The sequence below is a fragment of the Electrophorus electricus genome, chromosome 15, assembly GCF_013358815.1.
Source record: "Electrophorus electricus isolate fEleEle1 chromosome 15, fEleEle1.pri, whole genome shotgun sequence".
Lineage (NCBI taxonomy): Eukaryota > Metazoa > Chordata > Actinopteri > Gymnotiformes > Gymnotidae > Electrophorus > Electrophorus electricus.
In genome coordinates, this window is record NC_049549.1 from 12,462,844 (window position 1) to 12,478,876 (window position 16,033).

Genomic DNA, 16,033 nt, shown 5'->3' on the forward strand with positions numbered 1-16,033 from the left:
GTTTTAAGAGCTCTGGATTTTCATTTAGATACAATGAACAGACAATGCATTTGACAGTGTATTTATTTTGACCAGTACACAGTACTGGGAATATGTAAAGTGGGTTATGCATAGAAGTCAGTGACATGCTATACTGAACATAGCAGTCACCGGTAGCAGCCAGAACAGTTCAGAGTACAGTGCTGATTTAGTACAGTACTCTAGCAGCAACTCTAGCATTGTCTTTTCCAATGTGCCCTTTTGAAGTTGACAAACTTTATCCATTTTTTGGATATTTTGGAATCTTTGGGCCATTTGTGCATGGGTGTCCCACTGTACATTGAATTATTGCAGACAAAGGAGACACACCTTTTTGTCATTTTGCATCACATACAATTCAACCTCTTGAGTTGTTGTCTACCATCTAGGTCACACGGATGACGTTTATGGCAGATTCTGAAGACAGCAGATGAAGGAAAACAAATTTTTAAGCCAAATTCCTTGAATTTGTTTTAAAAAAAAACTAGCAATAATCACAAGTTAGAAACTCAGCTTTCACTGTATTTAAGTGTTTGAAACTTTCATATTAGCTGGTGCTTAGCCTTTATTTATGAGGTGAGATATGGATGTTAGTAGTACCCAGAACATTTCAAAGTTAATGCATTCCATTGTTTTGTAGATGAGTCTGGAACTTTTGTCATTAGAGTTTAGTTTGATTTTTATTAATATCATAATGTAATTCTTGTGTGAGAATTTTTTATGTAGTTCTTTATGTAGTTATGTTGAATTATGCTGTAAAAGACATATATGTCATATTGTTCAGTAAATGGGGAGCATGTGATTCTTGTTACCTGTTTTTTTTAATTGTCATTTTGTTTAACAAATAAATGTTTTTCTTATTGATAAGCAGTATGTGTCCTCTTTGAAAAGCACCATTATAGGAGAAGATGCAGCTGAGAGAGAGAGAGAAGCCCACTAAAGCCTGTGTTTTTGCCGTGTGTGCTCTTTATGCAGGTGGATAAACTAAATGCCCCCTCAAGTGAAGCTGTGTTGGTGTGATCGTTTATATCACAGTTTCTAAACAATGCATATGTAAACCCATTACACTTTAGTGCCATGTAGCTTTTTGGAATATATTGTGAGTGGAGCCAGAGTTCAAATAGACCCAACAAAAGTAGACACAGTGCAGTGGTTGTCCATGCCATGGAAGTGTTAAGTGTATGAAAAAATGTCTGTTTCAACCTGCCTCGTGCCTGCATCCTGCTTAAGCCTCCGAACGTCACATGTTTTATGAGTGTTATTGATTGGTCTTTTAGTTTGTCATTCAATGTGAGAGGGGAGGAAGAGTGGGAGAAAGGGTGATGAGGAGAAAATATGTGAAGTTTCGAGCATGCGATAACATGATGAAGATTGTAGAAGTATGGTATATTAAATTGTGGAGTTAGATTATCAGACAGAGAATCTTATCCACCAACTTTAGAGGACGCTGGTGAGCCAAAGAAAACTCCAGCACAGAGTGCTAGACTCAACATGTCTCTCAGACTGTGAGTTAACATATGAGCTAATTAATGCTCTTAGAGGTTCCTGCACAGGTTAGCTAGCTACCTAGTGTTGTCTGAGATAGATAATTCATAGCTATCTAGATCATTTGAGTGGTGTTGAGTGGCAAACGACGCAGTGGTTATCTGGACAGAGGTCTGAGATGCCAGAGATGCTAATAAATGATTATTAGACAGCATGTGAACATAGACACTGAATTAGGCTCCAAATCTAGTTTGACTTGAATATTCATCCCATAGTACATAAAAAAATAGTAAGCTACCATATACATATATAGTATAAAAAGTATAGCTTTAATATGTACAAAATTAATTTGAAGTCATTATTTGAAAGACTCTTTACTTCTGTTTACCAACATTTCACACATAGCAAGACCAACTATAAGATTTAAATAAAAATTTAATTGACCTTATCTTTTCTGACTAGTTAAGCAATTATCATTCTTATTTCTGTTTAAACCATGTCTTATTGTTTATTTGAAAATATATTTTTAATTTCTTGTAGAAAAAACATATCTAGGCAATTGCTTATCCAGGCAATTGTGCAATGTCTCAAAATTACAAACAATAAAAAAATAAATAAATCAGCAAAAGCAACAAGATGAGAAAAAAGTGGGGAATGTGTTGTGCTGTTTGAATGCTTTGTGAGACAGAATCTGGTACTAGTGAATGCATGAGAGTATGAAACAGGAATTGCATTCAAGTCAGGAAGTGAATCATATTGTACATTATTATTCTAGTTGTTGTATCTTTAAAAACTGTAACACTATTGACTTTTTGGGCAACCAAATAAAATGGATAGTGTACATATTTTGTAGTTAATGTAACACTGGTGAATTTCCTCTTTCATACCACCTTGACAACCAGATAGTTAAATTTGAACAGACTGAGAGCATACAGGACAATCACCAAATGTTTTATGTTGCGAGGTTTTTGTAAAATTAGTCAACATGCTTCCCCAAAATAAATGGGGGAAAAACAGCCTATTAAACAGGCCTATTTTAGGCCTGATAATTTGGATAGAACTATTCAGTTCCAAGTTCTCATAGCAAAACAGCTTTTTAACAGTGGAGTGATCAGCTTCTGAGTTTAAAATGTCAGATGCATGTGTCTTTCATGAAAGGATACATTTGGTAATGTTTTCTTCCTAAGAAAGCCATTATGGTATTCTCTCCTCTGAAATTTAGAAGGGTGTGCCTGGATTAAGACAGAACCATTTCTCACACCAATATTAGCTTTGACTCAATGCTTTAATTTTCATGTACATTTTCACCAACTGGTGCCGCATCTCAGTCTGTTTCATTCCATATATTATTGGGTTTAGGAGAGGAGGCACAACAAGAAACTCCATACCAAAGATATTACGCAGAGATTGCTGTGTTTGGCTTTTGCCATAGCGAGAGTACATGGCATCAAAGACTAGAGAAACTGCAAAGTTTGTGAGGGTGATTAAATGTGGAAGACAGGTCTGCATGAATTTAACCTTCCCTGTCTTGGACTGTAAAGAAGCTCTAACAATGTGAATATATGACACAATAATAAATGTAATTTGGAAAACAAGAGAAAGTAAAAGAAAATAGCCATACACATCAATCATAATCAAATCTGTGCAAGATAGCTTAATAACCTCCCAGTTAGAGCAATACAGCTTGTCAATGTCATTACCACATAAAGGCATTCTGACTGTCACCCATGCCCCCAAGGCTGTTTGCAACAAGGCAAAGAGCCAACTAAAAAACAGCAGCTTTGCAATGTTCTGGTGAGTCATAATGTCCAGATATTCCAAAGGCCTACAAATGGCCACATATCGATCATATGCCATTACAGTTAGACATGTGAGTTCACACAAACTATAACATAAAATCAAATACATTTGTATGAGGCATGCTACAAATGAGATAACATGGGAGTCTGATAAAAGATCAACAAGGATCTTTGGATAGAAAGCAGATGCACCACATATTCCATTCACAAACAAATTGCATAAGAACAGATACATAGGTTCATGAAGTGTCTTGTCCAGAATAACTGTGATAACTAGTGCCAAATTTACAAACACTGTCATAATGTACACAAGAAGACCAAATGCAAAGTAAAAATGTTTGTTTGTTGTTGTGTCATTCAGTCCATGAAGTAGAAACATGAACTCTGTAGAGGAATTTTCCATCATTTATTCTCAGTATATCAGAACAGAAACACAGACTTTAAACTTTTTAAAAAGTTGTATAAACATCACTTTCTAGAAAATACATAAAAAGAAGACTCCTCTGAATGGTTTCTTTATGTGCATATATCTCTGCTTCATTAAAAATGTCCATAACCAGCTGAATGAACATCAATGGGCATTAACCTGCTCATTGTCCCCAAACCAGTTATTTTCCTACTTTCAATACCTGGTGCCTATATATATATATATACAGATTTTTTTTTTTTGAGTCTGCTATGCAAATGATCAAAACTCCCAGAAGGTGCAACTTGAGTTGCTCACCAAGTGATGCTTCTATCAATAATCTTTGTAAATAAACAAGGTGTGTCATCTTATATACACTCATCAGCAAGCTTGCAGAAAATAGGATAATGTCTATTTGTTGTCAAGCAACAACTTCATTTATTACTGAAATTATTGTGTGGTAATTGAGTGCTTTTAACACATATATTATTTAGATTAAGCACAAAGAGCATGCAAATTAGGCAAGGCAAGTTTATTCACAAACAAGGCAATTCAAAGTGCTTACAAATAAAAAAAACTACATAAAGAGAAAAGCTAAACTTGATTATTAGTTGTTTTGACAGCTAGTTTCTGTTATTTTGAGAGCTAGTTTAATCAAAGCAGTGTAGAAGCTTAGGCATGATTAACTGATGAGTTCCTAATACTACAAAAGTGCAGCTCTGTTTATATTGCTCTCTTGGTTTATATAGAAAGACTGTCCTCAAACCAAACCACAAGTGCACTGTAAAACTTGAGTTAAGCCAATTCAAATGGTTTGAGAAAACTGAGTGCTTTAAAAGCTTTAAGTTTATTAAACCCTTTGAGCATAAATAATTTCCTAAACCAAGTATGACCAGCAAAGGTGCAGTATAAATATAAGTAAATCATGTGAATTGTATAAATTCAAATAATTGTGTAGAATAGTAATAGATCTATTTATAGTAATAGAGGTAATAGTAATTGTAGTAAATCATTAAAATCCAATAATTATGCATGCATTTTTATGATTTTATTGATCATGAAGAATCATGATTCTTCAAGATTCTTTTATTAATCTCAAAATCGAGACTCTGGCTTTAATCCATCTATGGCAGTGAAAAAACACACACATTCCTGGAGCAGTGTGTAGTCATTTCACCCACAGCACCCAGGGAGCAGTTAGAGGTTAGGGGCCTTGGTCAAGGGCACTATACACATAAATACTGAGGAAGGAGAAATTGCTGTTGCATTACTCCCTCTTCCCCCAATTTTCCTTCCAGTCCAAAAATCAAATTGGTGACGTTTTGGTCCCAAGCTTGGTTCTATAACCTTTTGAGGGTAGAGGGGTTATACAATTAGACTTTGGACCGAAATGTCACCACTTTGATTTCTGGACAATCATGAAAATTGGTGGAAAGGGGAGTGATGCAGAGCTAGACAACCCTTTAATGAAATTAAGTCTTTATCAGTTGAATGTGACAGCCTGAGTGCTGCAGGGCAAGGAATAGGATTTCACAAGCATCTCCTGAAGTAGACAGACAATTATTTGACAAGATAAAACATGGAGAATCTGGATTATGTTGGTCATTGTGAGATTTTCCCAGGAAAGATGGGCTAATGAAGAAATCAAAGATAAGTGTTTCCCAACAGGGAACAACAAAGATCTTCTATATGCCAGTCTCAAAGCTGTTTTACTTCTTCCCCTGAACATGACAGGAAGTGAATGTAATAGAAAGTCAGAGTGGCTCGAAGGAAGTACAGCTGGAGCAAAAATAGCAGAGGCAAGGAGTGTGCGCTTAGGAAATCCTTACTAATCTTTGTTTGTTAGTCTATAATAGTGCATTCCTTGTACTTTAAAATGTTCTACTGCTACATATTTGTAGTAAAATACATAACATTTAATAGTAAACCTCCTGAGTTGTGTACAATTTCATATTACCATTAGTATACAATGGTATGTAGCTGTTAAATGACAATATGTTTCAAAACATCTGAATAATTGTGAAAGTAAACAAATTCAATAGTTTATATGGCTAATATTCCTTTTAACAGATTATTTTAATGGGCACTCCTGCTTTTTGGATAAAAAATGTTTCAAATTATACTCTTTCCATTTATGTTTGTATGAAGCATTTTTTTTTTTAAATTTCATTTGAGCTATTAGTTCAAAGGATTATTAGACTGCATGTAAACATAGACACTAAATCAGTGTCCAAATATAGTTGACTTGAATATTCAACCCAAAGTACAAATAAAAATAGTAAAATACCATATGCTGTACATATATAATATAAAAGTATAGCTTCAATGTGTACAAAATAATTTGAATTCATTATATGGAAAACTGCTGACTTCTGTTTACCACCATTTCACTGATAACAAGACCAAGTATCAGATTTCAGTACTAATTATTAGTTGAGCCCCTTAACTTTTCTGACTAGTTAAGCAGTTATCATTCCTATTTCAGCCACTTCTTTTTGTTACAGAAATTTTTATTGATTTACCTGACACATTTATCCAAAGTAACTTACAATTATGACTGAGTACAATCTGAACATCAAGAGCCTTGCTCAGGGGCCCAAAAGTAACAACTTGGTAGTGGTGGGTCCTGAACCAGCAACCTTCCAAACACAAGCCAAGTACCTTAACCACTGCCCTGCCCTATTTGAAAAGATAGGTTTAATTTCTTGTAGGCAATTGTACAATGTCTCTGTAACGTTGCTGGCCCGAGTGCCACAGGGCGCGGGGCAGGACGCACAGACTTCCTCGGCGGTGCAAGACGTTTATTAACATTAAACATATATGATAACTGTGGCACTCACAAACAGCATCTACAATGAGCATGACTATGCAATTAACATAAGATGAAGAACACATACACATTAACAGGTGACTACACAAACCAATGTTACAACTACAGAGATAGACATTAGCACATACGTAGTGACAATGACCAACGAAGGTAAACCCTGTGCAGGTGTGTGCAATCCCAGGGGGTGTGGTTACAAACAGTACAAATGTGAATCCCCTGCACACAGCGGGCTGTACCACGTGCCCCGGGGGGGGGGGGGCCTTCTGTGACAGTCTCTAAATTACAAACAATAAAAAATAAATAAATCAGCAAAATCACAACTAAAAGCAACAAGGTGAAGACTGCCTGTTGTGATATAAATTACAGGAACAAATGGAAAAATGCTGTTTGAATGCTTAGTGAGACAGAATCTGGTACTAATTAATGCATGAAACAGGAAAAGCATTACATATAAGGAAAAGCATTTCATAATACACATTAGTATTCTAGTTGTATCTTTAAAATCTATAACACTTTATTGACCTTTTAGGCAACCAAATAAAATGGATAATTTACATATTTTATAGTTAATGTAACACTGATAATTTCCTTTCATACCAAACTGACAACCATGTAGTTTAATTTTAACAGACTGAGAGCGTACAGGACAATCACCAAATATGACATTTTGTGAGGTTTTTGTAAAACGTGTCTAAAAATATAGTGTATTTGATGTGTGTAGTATCTAACACTGAATACAGAAATGCTGAAAACATGTTTTTCCAGAACAAAAAACAGCCTATTAAAGCTTATCATCATATCTATTTTAGGCCTGATAATTTGGATAGGACTATTCAGTTCTAAGTTCTCCTAGCAAAACAGCTTTTAAACAGTACAGTGATCAGCTTCTGAGTTTAAAATTTCAGATGCATGTGTCTTTCATAACTGGACACATTTGGTAGTGTTTTCTTCCTAAGAAAGTCATTATGTTATTCTCTCCACTGAAATTCAGAAGGGAGTGCCTGGATTAAGAAAGAACCATTCCTCACACCAATATTAGCTTTGACACAATGCTTTAATTTTCTTGTACATTTTCACCAACTGGTGCCGCATCTCAGTCTGTTTCATTCCATATATTATGGGGTTTAGGAGAGGAGGTACAACAAGAAACTCTATACCAAAGATATTACGTAGAGATTGCTGCGTTTGGCTTTTGCCATAGCGAGAGTACATGCCATCAAAGACTAGAGAAACTGCAAAGTTTGTAAGGGTGATTAAATGTGGAAGACAAGTCTGCATGAATTTAACCTTCCCTGTCTTGGACTGTAAAGAAGCTCTAACAATGTGAATATATGATACAATGATAAATGTAACTTGGAAAACAAGAGAAAGTAAAAGAAAATTGCCATATACATCAATTATAATCAAATCTGTGCAAGATAGCTTAATAACCTCCCAGTTAGAGCAATACAGCTTGTCAATGTCATTACCACATAAAGGCATTCTGACTGTCACCCATGCCCCCAAGGCTGTTTGCAGCAAGGCGAAGAGCCAACTAAAAAACAGCAGTTTTGCAGCCTTCTGGTGTGTCATAATGTCCAGATATTCCAAAGGCCTGCAAATGGCCACATATCGATCATATGCCATTACAGTTAGACATATGAGTTCACACAAAGTATAACATAAAATCAAATATATTTGTATGAGGCATGCTAAAAATGAGATAACATGGGAGTCTGATAAAAGATCAACAAGGATCTTTGGATAGAAAGCAGATGCACCACATATTCCATTCACAAACAAATTGCATAAGAACAGATACATAGGTTCATGAAGTGTCTTGTCCAGTATAACTGTGATAACTAGTGCCAAATTTACAAACACTGTCATAATATATACAAGAAGACCAAATGCAAAGTAAACATGTTTGTTTGTCATTGTGTCATTCAGTCCATGAAGTAGAAACATGAACTCTGTAGAGGAATTTTCCATCATTTATTCTTAGTATATCTGGACAGAAACACAGACTTTAAGCTTGTTAAAAAGTCATATAAACATCACTTTCTAGAAAACGCATAAAAAGAAGAATCTTCTGAATGGTTTCTTTGCTTGCATATATCTCTGCTTCATTTAAAATGCCCATAACCAGCTGACGTTCAGTCAATCGATGTTAAAATGCTCATTGTTCCAAAACCATCACTTTTCCTACTTTCAATACCTGGTGCCCATATATATGTACAGATATATTTTTTTTAAAGTCTGCTATGCAAATGATCAAAACTCCCAGAAGATGCAACTTGAATTGCTCTCCAAGTGATACTTCTATCAATAGTCTTTGTAAATAAACAAGGTGTGTCATCTTATATACACTCATCAGCAAGCTTGCAGAAAATGGGATAATGTATATTCATTGTCAAGCAACAGCTTCAATTATTATTGAAAGTTTTGTGTGGAAATCTGAGTGCTTTTAACACAAATGTTATTTATATTAAGCACAAAGCACATGCAAATTAGGCAAGGCAAGTTTATTCACAAGCAAGGCAATTCAAAGTGCTTTACAAATAAAAATATAAAACTACATAAAAAGAAAAGCTAAACTTAATTATTTGTTGTTTTGACAGCTAATTTCTGTTGGTTTGACAGCTAGTTTCATCAAAGAGCAGCGTAGAAGCTAAAAGCTGCTTCTTCATGTTTGAGGTTTACCTTAGGCATGATTCACTGATGAGTTCCTAATACTCCAAAAGTGCAGCTCAGTTTATTTTGCTCTCTTGGTTTCATAGAGAAATTGTCAAACCAATTCACAAGTGCACTGTGAAACTTGAGTTATCTCAACTCACATGGTTTGAGAAAACTGACTGCCTTCAATCCTTTAAGTTTATTAAACCATTTGAGCATAAATGTATGACCAGTGAAGATGCAGTATAAATATAAGTAAATCATGTGAATTGTATTAATTTAAAAAAAATTGTGTAGAATAGAAATAGGTTTGCTTGCAGTAATTGAGGTCACTGCAATTGTAGTAATTCATTAAAATTCAATAATTATGTGTGATTTTTTTTAAAGATTCTTCATGATTCTTTTATTAATCTCAAAATCGAGTCTCTGGAGTCTCCCATCCATGGCAGTGAAAAACACACATTCCTGGAGCAGTGTGTAGTCATTTCACCCACAGCACCCAGGGAGCAGTTAGAGGTTAGGAGTCTCCCATCAATTCTGACGGAGGAGAAAGTGCGGTTGCATCACTCCCCCTTCCCCTAATTTTCCTACCAGTCCAGAAATCAAACTGGCATCCTTTAGGTTCTAAGCCTGTTTCTATAACCTTTTCAGGTTGGGGAGTTATACAATTAGACTTTGGACCGAATTGTCACGCATTTGATTTCTGGACAGGCAGGAAAATTGGGGGAACGGGAGTAATGCAGAGCTTAACTTTGCTTTAAATTAAGTCTTTATCAGTAGATAAAGAAAATTAACAGAGAATGAATGTTGTATTATTAGTAAGTAAAATGTATTTATCTAACACATTTAAATAACTTGCATCAACCAAAGAACTCTAAACATATTAATTAATCAGAATTAAAATATAAAATAATGGAGACAAGTTCAATTGCAAGTTACAAAGACTATATATAATATTACTGTCTTCTTCTTATCAATACAAAGACCTGATTTAAAAGCAGAAATAAACGAGACATAGCGATTAGCACATGTTAAGGTGTTCAACAATCTCAGGGCATAAATAGTGAACACATGGTCTCAAAATGTGCCCTCGGAAAAACCGACAATTTCTATGAAGAAGACTTTAAGGATTACTGCATAGATGAGTATTTATATAAGAGGGATCTGATTTTCACGCACTTTGAAGTTTGTTAGAGGATCAGTGATGATCTGGGGGTGCTTCAGCAAGGCTGGAATTGTTTGAATTTTGCATGAATCAAGCCATGTAAGAGGTTACACTTCAAGAAGACTTGTTTTTTCTGCTCTGACAGTATTCCCCAACTCTGAGGACATTGCTCCATAGGCAGTGTTGCATAGACAGTGCCATAAAGGCAGTGAATGGAGGACCACCAGATTAGGAACCTTTTATGGCTGGCCAAATCTCCAGACCTGAGCCCAATTGAAAATCTCTGGATAAAGATGAAGATGGATGGTTACACACCATCAAACAAAGCTGAGCTGCTTAAATCTTTGCACCAGGAGAGGCATAAAATAATCCAACAGCAACGTGAAAGACTGATGGAGAGTATGCCAAGATGGATGAAAGCTGTGATTGAAGATTGGGGTTATTCCACCATAAATTGATTTATAAACTCTTCCTAAGTTGGAACGTTAGGATTGTGTTGTTTACAAATGTAGAGTCTCAAAATTACAAACAATAAAAAATAAATAAATCAGCAAAATCACAAATAAAAGCAACAAGGTGAAGACTGACTGTTCTGATATAAATTACAGGAACAAATGGAAAAATGCTGTTTGAATGCTTAGTGAGACAGAATCTGGTACTAATTAATGCATGAGAGCATGAAACAGGAAAAGCATTACAAATCAGGAAAAGCATTTCATAATGCACATTAGTATTCTAGTTGTATCTTTAAAATCTATAACATTTTATTGACTTTTTAGGCAACCAAATAAAATGGATAATTTACATATTTTATAGTTAATGTAACACTGATAATTTCCTTTCATACCACATTGACAACCAGGTAGTTTAATTTTAACAGATTGAGAGCATACAGGACAGTCACCAAATATGACATTTTGTGAGGTTTTTGTAAAATTAGTCTAAAAATAGTGTATTTGATGTATGTAGTATCTAACACTGAATACAGAAATGCTGAAAACATGTTTTCCCAGAGCAAAAAACAGCCTATTAAAGCTTATCATCATATCTATTTTAGGCCTGATAATTTGGATAGGACTATTCAGTTCTAAGTTCTCCTAGCAAAACAGCTTTTAAACAGTACAGTGATCAGCTTCTGAGTTTAAAATTTCAGATGCATGTGTCTTTCATAGCTGGACACATTTGGTAGTGTTTTCTTCCTAAGAAAGTCGTTATGTTATCCTCTCCACTGAAATTCAGAAGGGAGTGCCTGGATTAAGAAAGAACCATTCCTCACACCAATATTAGCTTTGACTCAATGCTTTAATTTTCTTGTACATTTTCACCAACTGGTGCCGCATCTCAGTCTGTTTCATTCCATATATTATGGGGTTTAGGAGAGGAGGTACAACAAGAAACTCTATACCAAAGATATTACATAGAGATTGCTGCGTTTGGCTTTTGCCATAGCGAGAGTACATGGCATCAAAGACTAGAGAAACTGCAAAGTTTGTGAGGGTGATTAAATGTGGAAGACAGGTCTGCATGAATTTAACCTTCCCTGTCTTGGACTGTAAAGAAGCTCTAACAATGTGAATATATGATACAATGATAAATGTAACTTGGAAAACAAGAGAAAGTAAAAGAAAATTGCCATACACATCAATTATAATCAAATCTGTGCAAGATAGCTTAATAACCTCCCAATTAGAGCAATACAGCTTGTCAATGTCATTACCACATAAAGGCATTCTGACTGTCACCCATGCCCCCAAGGCTGTTTGCAGCAAGGCGAAGAGCCAACTAAAAAACACCAGTTTTGCAACCTTCTGGTGTGTCATAATGTCCAGATATTCCAAAGGCCTGCAAATGGCCACATATCGATCATATGCCATTACATTTAGACATGTGAGTTCACACAAACTATAACATAAAATCAAATATATTTGTATGAGGCATGCTAAAAATGAGATAAAATGGGAGTCTGAAAAAAGATCAACAAGGATCTTTGGATAGAAAGCAGATGCACCACATATTCCATTCACAAACAAATTGCATAAGAACAGATACATAGGTTCATGAAGTGTCTTGTCCAGAATAACTGTGCTAACTAGTGCCAAATTTACAAACACTGTCATAATGTACACAAGAAGACCAAATGCAAAGTAAACATGTTTGTTTGTTCTTGTGTCATTCACTCCATGAAGTAGAAACATGAACTCTGTAGAGGAATTTTCCATCATTTATTCTTAGTATATCTGGACAGAAACACAGACTTTAAGCTTGTTAAAAAGTCATATAAACATCACTTTCTAGAAAACGCATAAAAAGAAGAACCCTCTGAATGGTTTCTTTGCTTGCATATATCTCTGCTTCATTTAAAATGCCCATAACTAGCTGACGTTCAATCAGTGGATGTTAAAATGCTCATTGTTCCAAAACCAGCACAAGGCGAGTTCAATTTCTAGACCTGATATTCACCCGTACCACCACAACATAGGATTTCACAGTCAGCCCCCTCCACCTCTCAGACCATCACTTTCTATCCTTCACTCTCTCTTTCCATCTAGTCCTCCCCAGTGTGTTCCTCCTCTTTCCATTGCAAGCTGCACTCCATAACTCCCTTACTTCTATTTTGTCTTCTCTCTCTTTGGATACAGTTACAAATTCTTTCATTTCTAAACTCTCATCATCAATGAATCTCCTGTGCCCTCTCTCCTCTAGACCTGCAAAGTCCTCCCCACCTGCCCCCTGGCTAACAGAAACACTTCGCTGCCACAGGAGAGAACTAAGGACTGCAGTGAGGTGGTGGAGGAAGTCTCACCTAGATTCAGACTTCAGCTCATACCAATCTCTCCTTTCCAAGTTTTCACTGGAAGTAACATCTGCAATGTCATACTACTACAGAGGAAAATTCAAATCATCAGCATCTGATCCACGCAAGCTATTCACTATTTTTTCTTCTCTCCTTAATCCTCCCCCACCCCTCCTTCCTCATCTCTTACTCCTGAGGATTTCATCACCTTCTTTGAGGAGAGGGTTGCAGCAATCCGCCAGTCCTTCTCCTCTGTTCTCACTCTTCCAACAAGTGTGCATTCCCAAACATCCAACTCTCTGATTTCTTTTTCTCCTCTCTCCTCAAACGAAATTCTTCAACTCCTGACTTCCAGCAATCTGACTAGACGTCCAATGGATCCAATTCCAGTTCCAGACAATCTCAAGAGATCTGTTTCCTTTCATCTCTGTCATCATCAACAACTCCTTATCTTCTGGATACATACCAACTGCATAAAAACCGCCAGGGTGGTACCAATCCTCAAGAAAGCCACACTTGACAGATCCAACATTAGCAACTACAGACCGGTATCACTTCTCTCTTTCCTGTCAAAAGCCCTCGAATGAGCAGTTTACAATCAATTGTGTATTTTGCTCACCCAGAACCAGCTGCATGATACCAATCAGTCTGACTACAAACCGGCACATTCTACAGAAACAGACCTCATAGCAGTGACGGAGAAATTTCATGCTGCTAAAGCTGCCAAATTGTCATCTGTTTTGATTCTTCTAGACCTTTTGGCAGTTTGACACAGGGAACCACAACATTCTTCTTTCTGTTCTCTTCAGGCTTGATGTGACTCTGCATGGAGATGGCTTCAGTCCTATCAGGTGACATGGAGAGGATCCACTTCCAAACCATGTAGACTCTCTACTGGTGTTCTGCAGGGCTCAGTATTAGGCCCCCTTCTCTTCTTTTTGTTTACTGGTTCTCTTGGTGATGTAATATCTTTTCATGTTTTCTCCTACCACTGCTATGCCAATGATACTCAATTATTTCTGTCTTTTCCATACCCAGCCATATCTCAGCATGCTTGACTGACATTGTGTCATGGATGACAGCCCACCACTTGGAGCTCAATCCCAGTAAAACCAAGCTTCTGTATATCCCAGGTACTCCCAATCCTTACTATGACCTTATAGTTTCCTTTGAGGACTCCCTGGTATCACCATCCGAAGCTGCCCATAGCCTGGGCATAACTTTGGACAACCAGTTGTCCTACTCAACTCATGTTTCAAATCTAACCTGGTCTTGCAGATTTCTACTTTGTAACATATGAAGGATTTGGCCCTTTCTCTTGCAGGAAGCTACCCAGGTGCTTCTGCAGTCGCTTGTGATCTCAAAGATAGACTACTGCAACTCGCTACTTGCTGGTCTTCCTCTAAGAGCCATCAAACCTCTACAACTTGTGCAGAATGGAGCAGCATGACTGGTCGTCAATCTTCCGAAGTTCAGACATGTTACTCCGTTGCTGCATTCCCTTCATTGGCTTCCAGTAGCTGCACACATTAGATTTAAAACCTTGATGCTTGCCTACAAAGCCAAAAATGGACCAGCCGCTTTATACATGAGGTCAATGGTCAAAGCCTGATCCGTACCTTGAGTACTTTGAGCCTCACGTACAGCTCAGCTTGAAATACCGTGCTTCAGGTCTCATAGAAGACAAGCATTGAGACCATTTTCTGTCCTGGCTCTTAGATGGTGAAATGAACTCCCACTTGCTGTCCGGACAGCAGAGTCCCTTGCTGTTATCAAACGCAGACTGAAGACCCATCTATTCATGGAATATTTACATAACAAATTTAAATTTATGTTTAAATGACTAAATTGGTACTTATTGTAGGGTATTGTTTATTACACTGATGTTGTTTAACAAACTCTAGCACTTATTGCTTATTACACTTATCATTGTTTAAGATAGACCTTATGTATTTTGTACTACTAGGCATCAGTGGTGATCCCTGTATTTCTACAGTATTCTAGATCATTGGTATATTGGACTCTAACCTGTTGTACTGGCTAGGATGTATTCTATGAGTAAATGACAAAGCACTTTTGTAAGTCACTCTGGATAAGAGCATCTGCTAGATGTTGTAAATGTAAATAAACTGCGGTAGCTATTATATCAGGGTTTACTTCTGGTATGCATGAGCCTAGATAAATGATAAGCATCAGGAGTGGGCTGCAGTGCTTCTATCCCTGTCCAGGACAATTTGTTAAGTCCGCAGACCTGAGCAATCCCCGTTGTCATGGCAACTAAATCACTTCCAGGTTTTCATTTGTCTCCATGGTTCCCTGTCTCCTCCCCTTTCACACCAGCTGTTCCTAGTTTGTCCCTGATTGTAGTGTTATAAAAACCCCGTCCCTACGTATCTTGTTTGTTGGTCATTGTCTTTGTCATAGAGTGTCTTTCATGGTTTCTGTTCAGTTCTCGTTTGTTCTCTATCACTGTGTTTCTATTCCAATCTAGTTTGTTCTCTGTGTTTAGTTCGATCTCGTTTGTTCTCTGTGTTTTGTTACTCTTGCTGCATGTTGCTTTCGTTGTTTAGTTCTGTATATTCGTCATCAATAGTGTTTATCTTACGTAGCCCAGTTCTGTGTTGTTCCCGTTTGTCTGTCTTGATGCTTGATGTTATGTTTATTATTGTTGTTCTCCATTAGTCTTTCCTTAATGTTTTATTCCCTTGTTGCCCATTTCTCGCCCTCACCCTGTTATCATATTATTCTTCTGTTAGCCTGTTTGTTCATCATTCTATCTGTATTGTTAGTCTAGGTCGATTATTAAACTTATTATTTATTTATTCTATTCAATCAGTTTGGTTCATTATGGCTTCATGACTTCGCACGTGTGTTCACTCTC

At 36.6% G+C, this 16,033-nt stretch overlaps 3 protein-coding genes across 3 annotated transcripts; all 3 read right to left on the reverse strand.

The window, feature by feature from the left end:
* Nucleotides 1-2,769: 2,769 nt before the first annotated feature.
* LOC113574692 (olfactory receptor 4E1-like) lies at nt 2,770-3,708 on the reverse strand. The gene has a single exon (XM_035534418.1). The coding sequence runs from the start codon at nt 3,706-3,708 to the stop codon at nt 2,770-2,772; it is 939 nt and encodes a 312-aa protein (XP_035390311.1).
* Nucleotides 3,709-7,573: 3,865 nt separating this feature from the next.
* LOC113574718 (olfactory receptor 142-like) lies at nt 7,574-8,512 on the reverse strand. Its single transcript, XM_027005824.2, has one exon. The coding sequence runs from the start codon at nt 8,510-8,512 to the stop codon at nt 7,574-7,576; it is 939 nt and encodes a 312-aa protein (XP_026861625.2).
* A 3,129-nt stretch (nt 8,513-11,641) lies between these two features.
* Nucleotides 11,642-12,580, reverse strand: LOC113574715 (olfactory receptor 4E1-like). The gene has a single exon (XM_027005822.2). It carries the CDS (start codon nt 12,578-12,580, stop codon nt 11,642-11,644), a length of 939 nt encoding a protein of 312 aa, XP_026861623.2.
* Between the last annotated feature and the right edge of the window lie 3,453 nt (nt 12,581-16,033).